Below are 13,916 nucleotides of genomic sequence, written 5' to 3'. Positions count from 1 at the left end.
CCCCCCTTCCCCACCGCAAGAAAGTGGTTACCCATTTCATTCATCCTCTCAGCTACTATTTGATGAGAACCTCCCTTGTGCCAGGCCCTTGTGCTCAATGCGGGGAGCACAAAGTCAATGAGATGTGGTCTTTATCCTCAGTGATGCTGGCATTGGCTGGGGGCCGCTTTGTGGCTCCTCCTGGGTGCTCAGCCTACACCCCAGCTCCTGAATGCTCCCACCTGTTCTGAGTCATCCTGTTTGGCCGTTTCTTTCATTAAGGCTCCTAATTCACAAAGCACCTTTCAGAAAGATCAAGAGGCAGCAACATTGTAGACACTGCCACTTACTGAGCCCCTCCATGCACCCCTCTGTCCCATGGGTCACACAGCTTACCTCTCACAACAAGGCTAGGAACTGGGAATTTTCCTCCCCATTTCACAGATGATAAAACCAAGGCTCAGACAGGTCAGAAGTCACTTCCCAAGCTCACAGCACAAGCAAGTGGCAGAATGGGTTCAGACACCAAATCTATGGTCTTGACTTCTGAGCTCCCCTGGAGACTCCATGGGCTTCCTAGGTGCACTAGTGATAAAGAACCCACCTGCCAATGCAGGAGACATAAGAGATGCAGGTTCAGTCCTTGAGTTGGGATGATCCCCTGGAGGAGGGCATGGCAACCCACTCCAGGATTCTTGCCTGGAGAATCCCATGGACAGGGGAGCCTGGCTGGCTATGGTCCATAGGGTCGCAAAGAGTCAGACACAACTGAAGCAACTTAGCACCAATGCAGTCAGAGACCCCCACAGTGAGGCTTTCAGGAACTCTTCAAGGTCCAGGAGCCATCCAAGGGCAGCCAGGCAACTTCAGGTCACCAAGCATTTCCTGAGTGCTTGCTCTGCTCCCTGGAGGCCTCCTGGAAGGTCAGGGGTGCTGTTCATAAGATTAAAAAAGATTTGACCATCTTTTGGTCCAGCTTTCTCTCTTGGGCAGGAATCCCCCTCCCATGGTCTCCCCTCCAGGTGGACATCCATCTGTCCTGAGGGCCCAAGGGGAAACTACAGATCAGCTGGTGGTGAGGGACAAACAGGAGACGGTGAGGTCACAGGGCAAACCAGTGTGGAAAGTGTCCTGCTGTACACAGAACGGGAGGGAAGGGAAAGTGTGGGCAGGCTGTGGGGGTGTGTGGGGTACAGGAAGGCCCTGCTGCAAGCCTCCCTCTTCTATTTTCCCCTAATGTCCTTGGAGGGGCCACAGGAGAAAACTGGAGGGGATTAGGTGGACAGGGGTCCAAAGCTGCTTGTGCCAAGTGGTGACGGGTCTGAGACTTAGGGGGTCAGAGGGGGCTTCAGTATGTGTCACCGGCTAGAAAACAGCCTCCATCACAGCCCAGGCTCAGCCACCTGCCTCCCAGCCCCATCTCTCTGATCTTAGGCTAGGTGCTGTAGCTCAGATTCAGTATCTGAGAAAGAAACCAGACCTACCATGGCCAAGCTCACCGGATCCAGCCCCAGAGGTATGACCTTGGTTTGTCAGCAGATTATTCATGGACCAGCTACCAGGGAGAATTCGGTTCCATGGGTCTGAGCAAATTGGACAAAGGACAGTCTGTTGCCCTCCAAATCTCAGGTCCAGCCTGCTCCCACTTAGCTCTTCCAAAGAGCAATTAAAGCAATTAGGAGCCTCTCACCAAGGGTCAGACACGACTTAGCGACTGAATCACAACTCCCAGCGAAGACAGTAGTTACGCATGGGTAACGACATCCTCTTTGGCTTAAAAGAACAGTTTCAGACAGCTTTTCCCAAAACATGGGCTTCATACCATGGTCAGCCCCAGAAGATTGACTGGGGAGTAATTCATGGCCATGAGAAAAATTTTCCTTTTTCAGTTTTCTTTCAGGTCCTCCAGGAGAAAGCTACTTCTCAGTGCTGCAATGGCTTTAACGCCTCTCTCCACTACACTAATCTCCCTTTTGCAGGAAAATGGAGTTGACCCCAGGGAGTTCTTGGCAGGCAGAGTGCTTAGTTAGAATTTAATCACATGGTTTTGTTTCTATAGTTTTAGGGTCCACAGTATGAAAATATATGAAAATGCTATTTCTCGACCAGGACTACTTTTGAGAGTGATAGAAAAAAGAAGTTCCCTTTGAAATCTGAGTCTCAAAGCATGACTTGAAATTTGTGTCTCAAAAGGAAACAGTTACATGTGCGTGCTCACGCATGCATGTTCAGTCATGTCCAACTCTTCGCGACCCTGTGGACTGTAGCCCTCCAGGCTCCTCTGTCCATGGGCTTTTTTCAGGTGAGAATACTGGAGCAGGTTGCCATTTCCTCCTCTAAGGGACCTTCCCAACCCAGGGATCGAACCCAAGTCTGCTTCTCCTGCGTTGGCAGGAGGATTCTTTACCACTTGTACCACTTGGGAAAACAAAAAGTAAAACTATGTGGGGCGATGGGCATGCTAATTAGTTTCACTGTGGTGATTATTTCACAGTGTATGCATATATCAAAACATCAAGGCATACGCCTTAAATAAATGCCATTTTTATCTGTCAATTATAGCTCAAGAAAGCTGGAAAATATAATAGTACAGGAAGTATGCAGACAGGACAGAATCTTCCTAGTGAAGCTTGGGGACCCTCGAGTCAGGGAGGGTGATGGAGAAGGCGGTGGTTGGAACACAAATCCTGTTTGCATCCAGAGTCCAGGCTGCCTGGGGATTCAGTGATTTTCTTCCCTTCCTCTCTCACGTCATCCCCAGGAGTACCCGTTGGCAGCCCTTGCTGGCACTGCCTGCCACTGTGGCTTCCCCACCACTCGGTTCCCCCTCCACGAGAGAGAGGACGAGCAGCTCTGTGCCCAGAAGTGCAGTGCGGAGGAGTTCGAGAGCTGCGGGACCCCCAGTTACTTCATCGTGTACCAGACGCAGGTCCAAGGTAAGCCAGCACCCCCCCAGAAGCTCTCCCAGCGGCCACCTGCCACCCAGAGGTGCTCCAGCCAGCCCATCAGCAAGCTAGGGGGCAGAGGGCAGAGGCAGGGCTAGCGGGCGTGGCCAGGCTTGGAGACCCTGGAGGGGCAGCACAGGGAGGGTCCTCGGCAAGCGGGATGGTTCTGGAGACCTTCCTCTGCAGCCCTCACACTGAGCACCCCCTTGGTGTCTCTTCCTGTAAAGGCAGCAGAGAGATTGAGCGAAAAGACATCTGAACTGGGAGTGGGAGACTTGGGTCTTCAACACAGACCTCCAGCCAGATCACTCACATGATCCTGGGCAAGTCATTTCTCCTTTCTGGGCCTCGGTTTCTCCATCTGTAAAATGAAGCTGTAGATTGTTGGCCTTCCAGTTCTAGGAGCCTGCAAATTTATAATTTTTTCTTCTTTTTCTCCATCTTACTCATCCTTTCTACTTTCTCCCTTTGCCAGTAGAACCCACACCTAATGTTTATCTCCTCTTCCACCTCCTGGGGGTACCAGGCAGTGATGATGATGGTGATGATGATGGTGATGATGGTGATGGTGGTGATGATGGTGATGGTGGTGATGATGGTGGTGACAATGGTGATGATGATGGTGGTGATGATAGTGATGATAATGGTGGTGATGATGGTGATGGTGATGATGATGCTGATGGTCATGATGATGGTGATGCTGATTATGGTGATGGTGGTGATGGTGGTGACAATGGTGATGATGATGGTGGTGATGATAGTGATGATGATGGTGGTGATAATGGTGATGGTGATGATGATGCTGATGGTCCTGATGATGGTGAAGCTGATTATGGGGATGATGATGATGGTGATGATAGTGATGATGATGGTGGTGACAATGGTGATGATGATGGTGATGCTGATTATGGGGATGATGGTGATGATGATGGTGGTGGTGGTGATGATAGTGATGGTGATGATGGTGGTGATGATGGTGATGGTGATGATAGTGATGGTGATAATGATGGTGATGATGGCGGTGGTGATGGCACTTAGGGACTTTCTTTGTTCCAGACTCATTGTTGAATCCTTTGCATGCATTTTCTCACTGATTGCCCTCAGCTTTCCTATGAGGCAGGAACAGTCATTATGCCTCCTTTACAGGTAGAGAAACTGAGACTCAGAACAGGACTTACCTGAGGTCATGGAGTTTATAAAATTTCTAGATGAAAATCTTTTCTCCTGCTAGAGGCATGATGAAGGGTGAGTGGCACTTGGAAAGGTAACTTGTTGGGGTGCTCGGCCCAAAGAAAACCTGCGAAGGAGTACTCCAACGTCTGAGAACACTCTCCACCTATACGTGTCAGCCTGTGCCAAGCCTCATCTCATTTAATTATAGAAGGCCCACAGTAAGCCTATGATCAGGGCAGTATCATCCCCATTTTACAGATGGGAGAACCAAGATTCAGAGGGCTTGAGAACTGGCCACAATCACACATCTGCAAGAGTGGTTTGCTCTCAGGTTTCTGACTCCAAAGGCCATGCTAGAAACCTCTGACCACAGGGCGAAGGACACTCCACACACCCTCTGAAGCCTGGAGAACTAACAAAACACCACTGGGCTAGACTTCCTCTTCATCTCCCAGGACTCTAGCCCATGTACAGTTGGGCAGGTTGAGCACTGCGCAAGCACAGCCTGAAGGAAGAGTGATGCTTGAGTGCTAGCCTGTGCTCTGCCCGTTGTGCTGTGCACTCCGGACGACAGTGCATCTGCTCAGGGGAGGCAGGGGTACCTTGATCTGATTTGCACAAAGGTGCTGTAAGAGCTAGCGGCAGCCCCAGCAGCAGGCTGCCCCTGTGTGGCCTGATGTGGGGTAGTGGCGGCCAACTGCGGCTTCCTCCCTGGCAGCTGATCCTGCTAAGAGCTCAGCGAGCAGGAATGTATTTAGCCAGGGTGGCCTCTAGCTTTATTTACACTCCAGTCAGGAAGGATGAGCTTTTGTTAGTTTCCAGGAAGTGTTGGATAGTCTGTACAGAACTGTGTAGCTACAGGTTGGGGGAAGGGTCACACTCAGCTTAATTATCTTGTGACCAGGAGCAGCCTTGATGGGAACAGGACACCGGAGTCTACTCAGTAGCCCCTGACTGACAGGTTTGCTCATTCCCAGGCCACTACTGCTCTCAGTTTCCCACATCGCACTTGCAGGCCCCGCACCCCAGGGAGGTTTGAGAGTCACGTAGTTCATGAGGCCACCAAGAGCATGGTCCACGAAGACTGCCATTTATTGAGCACCACTGTGTGCCAGGGACTATCTGAGCTCTTTAGACTGAATTAACTCATCTAATGCTCACAACAGTCCAACGACATACGTACTGCGATTATTACCGTTTTACAAACAGGGCAACTCAGCACAGAGAGGCTGAAGAGCTCGGCCAGGGCCACACAGCTAAGACAGAGCAGAGCTGGGATTCAGACCGAGGCGACCTGGGTCCTGAGCCTGCACTCCTAATCTCAGCTTCTCAACATGCCCTGCGCATGCTCCCCGTGCAATGTCCGTCTGATCCCGTAAGGTTTACTTTACAAGTGAGGAAACCGAGGCTCAGGGAGGTGAAAAGCCTTGCTCAACATCGCACAGCTAGGCCACAATCATCCTGGACTGCGGCCAGGCCTGTCTGGTTCCGACTATGTACTACACTGCCTCCAGCATTTGTTTTGATTTGTGGAGCTTAAGAACCAAATACACTTCCTTTTTAATGCTGAAAATAAGCACCTTTACTTCGCCTCCCAGACAGTAGTTAAATGGAGACTTCTATTTTCAGGGGAAATTGAGGGGCCCAGTTCTTTCTCTCTCCCAACATTTTATTATGAAAAAAATGTCAAAGCTCCAGAAAAAAAAAAAAATGGGAAGAGTTACACAGTGAACATACTAGACTTATCCTACAGATTTTACATTTCTCAACGTTATGGTCTGTTCACTTTCTCATGCATCTCTTCATTTCTCCATCCCTCAATTTTTCTTCCTGGATGCATTTCAAAGTAGTTGCAACATGATTACATTTCAGTCCTCATATCACTAATTGTAATTCAATATTTGCTTATGGTTTTTCAAAGTAACATTTACATAGAGCAAAATGCACAAATTTTGAGTGTACTGTTCAATGCCAACTGGGTCCTATCAAATCCACACCCTGTCAAAATTATAGAACATAACCACGCTCCAGAAAGTTTTGTATCTAGGCTCCTTTTTTGCAATATGTTCCCATGAAAACTATTCCCAGACACCTGCTTGGCTTGATAAAGATGCTTTTCCACTTGTTTGTTTTCCCAAAGTCTGCTGTCCTCTGAACAAACAGATTAAATGTGCATGGCAGGGGAAGAGAGCTGGTCTCTGGCTAGTAGCATCATTACTAAGAGCTCACAGTGTGTGAGCCCTGTGTTCACACTCAATACCTGTTCTCTCTTCTGACCTTCCTGAGAACCCCAGGATGTCCCATGTTACAGGTGAGAAAGCTGAGGTTTATTCAGATCCATCATTTTTCCAAGGATACCTACCCAGCAAGGAGGTGGCAGAATTGGAATTTAAGTTTAGGACTTCAGACTTTCCCCTTGAAGGGCTCTTTTGAGAAAGCAGTGTGGCTTGTGATGAGACTTCGATAATGGCAGCTAATACAGAACAGGAAAGACCAGGGTACCATCTTGGAAGGATTCTAAGGGCAAGATGATGGCGGGTAGCAGATGCTGCCACGTTAACAAAGCAAGGGAAGGCTGGATTGAATGGTGGATGGTCACTGGTGACTTTACCAGAAGCTGATTCTGTGCAGTGAGCAGAGCAGAGCCAGGAGGAGCCCCATGAAACGGTGGAAGGAGGAAATGGGATGGGGGGTGGACAACTCTGCCAAAAGTGAGACTAAATGGGGTGTGGAGTGAAAGTGTTAGTCACTGAGTTGTGTCTGACTCTTTGAGACCCCATGGTCTGTAGCCCACCAGGCTCCTCTGTCCATGGGATTCTTCAGGCAAGAATACTGGAGTGGGTTGCCATGCCCTTCTCCAGGGCATCTTCCCGACCCAGGGATTGAACTCAGGTCTCCCGCATTGCAGGCAGATTCTTTACTGTTTGAGCCACCCGGGAAGCCATGGGGGTGCAGAGAGAGAGTGCTTACTGGAGGGGGACTTTTATTTTTAACGATGGAGCTATTTGTTCATGTTTGAATGCTAATAATCAAGTCAGCTGAAAGAGAGAGAGAGAAGACATAGGGAAAATAGATGGGAGTTATGAGCTGGGGGAGGAGAAAGGAGATGGAACAGACTCTAGAGCAGGGGTCACTCCCTTCTTCCCAGAAAGTGGGGGCATAGGGAAGGAGAGAGGCTGAGAGAGCAGGCTTGGGGCTCAAGGGGCAGGAGAGCCAGGGCAGGGGAGGGAGGGGGGCTTGCCTGCCGTGACTTTATGGTAAGGATTGAGGTCATCGGTCCAGGCTGAAGAAGCAGTGGTAGGGCCAAAAATCCAGGATTCTTTCCTCTTCCTTTTCCATTGCCGAATCTCCTTTGCTGGGCCATCACCTAAAAAAAAAAAAAAAATCACCACTGTGACCTCTTAGCTCCAGGAGGGGCTGCAGTGGGAGATGCCGAGACATAACACTTTGCATCAGCCCTGACAGTCGTGGCTGAGGGACCAGCGCCCCTGACACTGCCCAGTCAGGCAGGAGCAGAGCACAGATGGGCCCGGTGCTGGCAGGTGCGGAGGTTGGAAGGGAGAGCAGGTGGGTGGCAGGAGCCCCGGAGGGTGCAAGGGCCAGGCTGCACAGAGCTTGGAGGTCCAGGTGAAAACCTTGGCCTGGGCCCCATGCAGATGGCTGCCATGTGTGGCTTTTAACCTGGAGGAAAGCGTGGGGGTGATAAGACAGAGTCTCACTGTTCAGGTGAGAAACTGAGGTTGGTGAGAAGGCTCGTCCTCCTGGCTGGCTTTTATTGAACCCCTACTGTGTGTGCATCCTTCTTTCATATATTATCTCATAACCCTGTTCCCATTTCCAGATAAGGAGATGACCGGCTCGCAAAGCACCAGCTCTCACAGCTGGAAAGTGGCAGGGTTGAGACTCACACCCTGTCCCTTCTGGACAGTCTCCTTCTGATCGGCCCCTGCCCCTGACCCCTGTCTGTGCCCTGCCCTCTGCAGACAACCGCTGCATGGATAGACGGTTCCTCCCAGCCAAATCCAAGCAGCTCATTGCTCTGGCCAGCTTCCCGGGAGCCGGCAACACGTGGGCTCGCCACCTGATCGAGCTGGCCACAGGCTTCTACACTGGCAGCTACTACTTCGATGGTTCTCTGTACAACAAAGGTGAGGAGGCACGGGGGAATGGGGACCAGACCCCCTAGAAGGACATGGGAGTACCCCTTTCTAAGCACCTACTGTATGCCACTCAGCTCTCCCAGGCATGTTGTTTGAGACCTACTATGTGCTTGGTGAGCTTCCCTAATGGCTCAGATGGTAACGAATCTGCCTGCAATGCTGGAGACCTAGGATCGATCCTTGGGTCAGGAAGATCCCCTGGAGAAGGGAATGGCTCCCCACTCCAGTATTCTTGCCTGAAAAATCCCATGGACAGAGGAGCCTGGCGGGCTACAATCCATGGGGTCACAAAGAGTCAGACATGACTGAGGGACTAACACTTTCACATGCTTAGTATCTTCCCTTCACTTCACATCCCACCAACATTTCCTGAGATCATGTCGTTGGTATCTCACCTGCATCCGTTTATCAAGCACCTACTATGTGTCTGGGACCTTCCTTCCATTTAAGTCATTCCTTGAGCTCTTACTGTATGCTGGGCACCTCATGCGGGAAACTGAGGCCCAAAAGGCAACAGGATATCCCAAATCATTCATTGAGTTGGAAACACAGCCAGTATCTTGAAAGCCTAGTACATTAGCATTCTAATTGGCTTTGAACAGACCACCCAAATGCCTTGGCTCTCACGGGCACGAGAGGCCGAAATGGTGAAGAGCATAGTCTTGGGCGGCATCGTGGCTTGGGTTTGAACCTTAGCTCTGCCTCTTGCCAGCTCTGTAACTTGGGAAAGTTATTTCATGTCTCTGGGACTCGATTTCCTTATCTATCAAATAAAACCCTCATAGGATTACTGACAGGATCAAGGTGTCTACGGCATGTAAAGGGCTTAGAGCAGTGTCCGGCACAGAGCTGGTGCTCTAGAAGCCCCCACAGGCTACCCAGAACTTCTTTCAGTTCCTCAGCTTTTGAAATGAAAACCTGATCAGGTCCCTCCTTCCTTTTGTGTTAAACCTTACAAGGACTGTTTAGTCTTTCTGGTCCAGTGGTGGTGTGAGTGGTAAAGAGCCGAGCTGCCAGCGCAGGAGACAGAAGAGAAGCAGGTTCGATCCCTGAGTTGAGAGGATCCCCTGCCGGAGGGCACGGAACACAACCCCATATTCTTGCCTGGAGAACCCCATGCACAGAGGAGCCTGGCGGGCTAGGGCTACAGTCCATGGGATTGTAAAGAGTCAGACACGGCTGAAGCGACTCAGCACAGACTTAACTCATCATCACAACCCCCACAGCCCTCTCTGGCCTTATGCTCCCCTCTCGCCCTCTGCTGTCCTGTACCAATCGCTCATGTGTGACACACTTCTTCCCGTCCTCCACAGGACCTTTGACTGGCTCTTCTCACCTGGGATGGTAAACTCTTCCCCATCCTTCAGTTCTCAGCCTAAGAACCTCCTTGCCCCGGGAAGCCTTTCTGGATGGTGCCTGACTGGGTCAGTGATCTTGGCCAGGCTGGCTGGGCCGCTCAGCTCCAGACTGCAGGTTGGGCCCATGTCTGTTCTGTGGGTCTCTCACCCTCTAAGACCAACAGCTTTCCAGGGCGTGTCCCTCTTGCAGTGACAGCAGAAACACATGCGTGTGCTGTGCTCAGTGTGCTTAGTCATGTCTGACTCTTGCGACCCCGTGGACTGCAGCCCTGCAGGCTCCTCTGTCCATGGAATTCTCCAGGCAAGAATACTGGAGCGGGTTGCCGTTTCTTTCAATGGGGAATCTTCCCGACCCAGGGATGGAACCTGTGTCTCTTGCATCTCCTGCCTTGGCGGGGGGGATTCTTTACCACTGAGCCACCTGGGATGCCCCCAAAATACACACAAGTGAACAGAAACGTGCTGGGTCCTGAGACATTGGCCAAGACCCATTTCCGTCCCCAGTCCATTGGCCAAAGCAAGCCATACGGCCATTCCCAGCATCAGTGGGGTGGAAATGCGGACTTTTCCCTAAGGGGAACCCTCAGGTAGATCACGTCAGGGCCCCCATCATAGCACCTGGGTGTGAATACTCCTCTTCTGCAGTCCTACCCAGGGCAGTGACTTTACATCCATGTCACTATTTGAATAGTCTGGCTCTCAAGAACTGTGACCCCTGGATGCTTTTGCAAGTCATTTTCTCCCCCGCTCCCTGGCACATAGTAGGCGCTCAATAAATATGCAAGTGACTGAATGAGTGGGCGAGTGAATGTCTGAGGATCCTGGAGGTGGCCCGGGACGGGGTGGGGCAGGCCTCCTGTCCCCCCCAGCTCACTGCCGTGTCCCCTGGCCCCCTCCCCGGCTGCGGGAAGGGTTCAAAGGTGAGCGGGACCATTGGCGCAGTGGGAGGACCATCTGCATCAAGACGCATGAGAGTGGCCAGAAGGAGATTGAGGCCTTCGACGCGGCCATCCTGCTCATCCGCAACCCCTACAAGGCCCTCATGGCGGAGTTCAACCGCAAGTACGGCGGACACATTGGCTTCGCTGCCCACGCCCACTGGAAGGGCAAAGGTACCACTTGGGAGTGGGAGCCGGGCGCCGGGGTGCCAAGGGCAATGCGAGGGACCAGGGCTGTCTCCTGCCAGGGATCCAGGAGGGCACCCTTGAGGGCATGTGTGAGGTCCCAGGTCCAACTTAGAGCTCAGAAGGTATGCCTCCCACATGCCACCCAGCCCACGAGCATCACCCTCTGTGAGCCAGGCTGTTATCATGGCATAGAGGTTAGGGGTTGGGCTCTGGAGCAAGACTCCCTGAGTTCAAATTCCAACTCCACTACTTCCAGAAAAGGCTCCTTCGCCTCCATGAACTTGGATTGTCCAGTTTATAAAGTGGAAGTGATAAAACTCAAGAAGTCAGCCCTTTAGAAGCACTCAATACACCCTCATGTAATTGATAATGGGATCTATTGGAGAAGGGAATGGTAGCCCACTCCAACATTCTTGCCTGGAGAATCCCTCAGACAGAGGAGCCTGGGAGGCCCCAGTCCATGAGGTCGCAAAAAGTCAGACACAACTGAGCAGCTTTCATTTTTTCCCACACCGATTCAAAGCAGGTTCCAGACCTTTTCCTGGGAATCAAGAGACCTGCACCCATGTCAGTGGCAGAGTGGCCATGAGGTCATCTGTGAGCTCCTGTGAGCGTCATTCCAATAAACCCTCCCAGCAGAGGTTAAGTGACTTGCCCTTGGTCACAGCTGGAAAGTCATACTGTCAGTCTCCAAGGGCTGAACTTCATTAAGATGATCTGAGCTTAGTGTTCATCTCTGGTGCTCAGTAGATTCCAGAATGGGAGAATGTCTCTGTGCAGAGCAGTGGCCCCACCGTAGTGGGGGAGAGCTCCAAAGTCAAAACCCCTCAACCCCCCATATCAGTTATCACCCATGTCTCCATTACTGTAATGACAGTCACCTCAGTGTTTGTAAACTCCCACAGTTAACCCTGTGCTGTGGATGGGGTGAGCTAAGTTCAGGGAGGTTGAAGGCGCTGTTCCCGGAAGTGGTGGAGCAGGGGTTTGAACCCAGGGACCACTGAACTACAATAAAGAATTGATCAGAACGTCCATGGCCACAAATCCTCCCACACAGAGCCCCTGATGCTGAGTAGGTGGTATAAACGTGAGCCCTCCCCGCCTCATTCAGCCTTGAGGAACCAAGCTGCTGCAGCCTTTAGCCCCGAGGGTGTTTCCCACTCCCTCCAAACCTTCCCCATGCCCCCGCCGCCCCCTGACAGCTGCTCCACATTCCAGCCCCTCCCCAGAGAAAACCAGAGCAGACAGGATGACATTAACCCAGCCAATCACACTCAGCACTGATGTCATCGATGAAAACCCTAGGGCCTGCCTGACCAACTGTGTGTGCCCTGGCTTCCCAGTTTGCTCAGGGGGCTTGTCTATCCTTTCCCCTGCTGACCCACTCCCTCAGTGGGTGACATTTGTTCCCAAGGGGTAAAAAGGTCTCTGAATTATTTATTTGTAGAACAATCAAAAATGAACATTATTTGTGGCCAGGCTGAGAAGCCCTCAGGCACCAATGGCAGGATCCTGCTCCAGGAGCAGATGCTCTGCTTGCTGAACGACAAAGGACCCAGGAGGTCACTGTACCCAGGGGTCCTCATCCCCACCAGCACATCTGAATCCCAGGAGGAGCATGGGAAAATCCCAGTGCTCAGACCACACACTGGACCGCTACAGGGGTGGAGCCTGGACATCTGTATTTTTTAAAGCAGTCTCCAGGCAGGCAAATTGATTCATTCTCCCTGTGGCTCAGATGGTTTAGCGTCTGTCTGCAATGCAGGAGACCCAGGTTCGATCCCTGGGTCAGGAAGATCCCCTAGAGAAGGAAATGGCAACCCACTCCAGTACTTTTGCCTGAAAATCTCCATGGACTGTCGCCTTAGGAGCCTGGTAGGCGATAGCCCACAGAGTCGCAAACAGTAGGACACAACTGAGTGACTTCACTTTCACTTTCACTGTTAATGGGGAAGATGAGGCCCAAAGAGAGACAGGGGCCTGGCAGGATCACTCAGGCACGTGATGGCAAAACTAGACCCAGCTCTCCACCTCCCAGTAATTCTGAAAGTGAAAGAATTAGTCGCTCAGTCTTGTCCGACGACTCTTTTGCAATCCCATAGACTGTAGCCCACCAGGCTCCTCTGTCCGTGGAATTCTCCAGGCAAGAACACTGGAGTGGGTTGCTATTCCTTTCTCCAGGGGATCTCCTGGGTGTGATCCCTGGGTCTCCTGCACTGCAGGCAGCTTCTTTTACCATCTGAGCCACCAAGGAAGCCGACTGCTCCAAATAAGAAGTGTGGGACTCACTTGGGAAGCTCACATGGGACCAGGCACTTAGCAGTCTTTATCTCATTTAAGTCTTCTAATTCCCTGGGAGGTAAGAAGGGCCGCCACCACCACTGGTAGCAGAAAGGCATCCCAGGAAGGGAGCAGGTCACGTGTCTCAGGTGCCAGGAGTTGACTGAGCTGAGATTCAAACCCAGGCATTAGCCACCAGACTCTCTTACCCTGGGGTGTGTCTGACCTGGTGCATTCAAAGCTTCCCCTCTTCTGGCATAACCCCTCCTCTCAAGTTCAGGCAATTCCTAATTCCCAGGAGCCACCTTCCCTCTTCTTCCCTATTCAGGATGACTGGGAGCTTTAAAACCAGAGATAAGGGAGACATCAGGAGAGGCTGAGCCCAGAGGCTGCAGGGGACGGGGAGTGTGGGGCACACGTCCTGCACTGGGGGGCCTGGGCCCCCTCGTTAGTCTGGGACGGTGCTTCCTTCCAGACCTCACCCAGGGCTTCAAGTGCTCTGCCTGAGTGCCTTCCCCAAAGAGCCCCCTCCTCACGGCCCCCACTCTGCCCAGTCCTCCCATTTTCATTAACATCCGACCCCTGGAGGCACTTGAGTTTGAGACCCATGCTTTAGAGTCCTTGTTCCAGCAGCATCAGTATCACTTGGGAATTAGGAACACAGATCCTCAGGTTCCATCTCAGGCTTCCTGGATCAGAACTCGCATTTTCACAAGAGTCCTTTCAGAAGCTTCACGTGCACTTTAGAGTTTGAGGATCATTGCTTCAGGACGCCATCGGCCTAGAATATGAGGGTCACTCCCACCTAAGAGGTCAGCCACCTGCTGAGCATGTCCACCCCACCCTGCCCGTGCCCCTTCCCGGTTACAGCTGGGTCGAGGCTCCTGTCACCCC

General features: G+C 51.8%; 1 protein-coding gene across 6 annotated transcripts in view; it reads left to right on the top strand.

The window, feature by feature from the left end:
• Positions 1-13,916, top strand: part of WSCD2 (WSC domain containing 2) — a 132,120-nt gene that overhangs the window by 112,393 nt on the left and 5,811 nt on the right. For all 6 annotated transcript variants that reach the window (XM_061385159.1, XM_061385157.1, XM_061385158.1 and 3 more), the window contains 3 exons: positions 2,741-2,915; positions 8,081-8,245; positions 10,527-10,727. In XM_061385159.1, coding sequence (XP_061241143.1) covers positions 2,741-2,915; positions 8,081-8,245; positions 10,527-10,727 — 541 coding nt within the window. The remainder of the gene's footprint in view (positions 1-2,740; positions 2,916-8,080; positions 8,246-10,526; positions 10,728-13,916) is intronic.

Source organism: Bos javanicus, chromosome 17, assembly GCF_032452875.1.
Source record: "Bos javanicus breed banteng chromosome 17, ARS-OSU_banteng_1.0, whole genome shotgun sequence".
NCBI lineage: Eukaryota > Metazoa > Chordata > Mammalia > Artiodactyla > Bovidae > Bos > Bos javanicus.
Note: the sequence above shows the minus strand (reverse complement) of the source record. Positions and strands in the feature narration are given on the sequence as shown.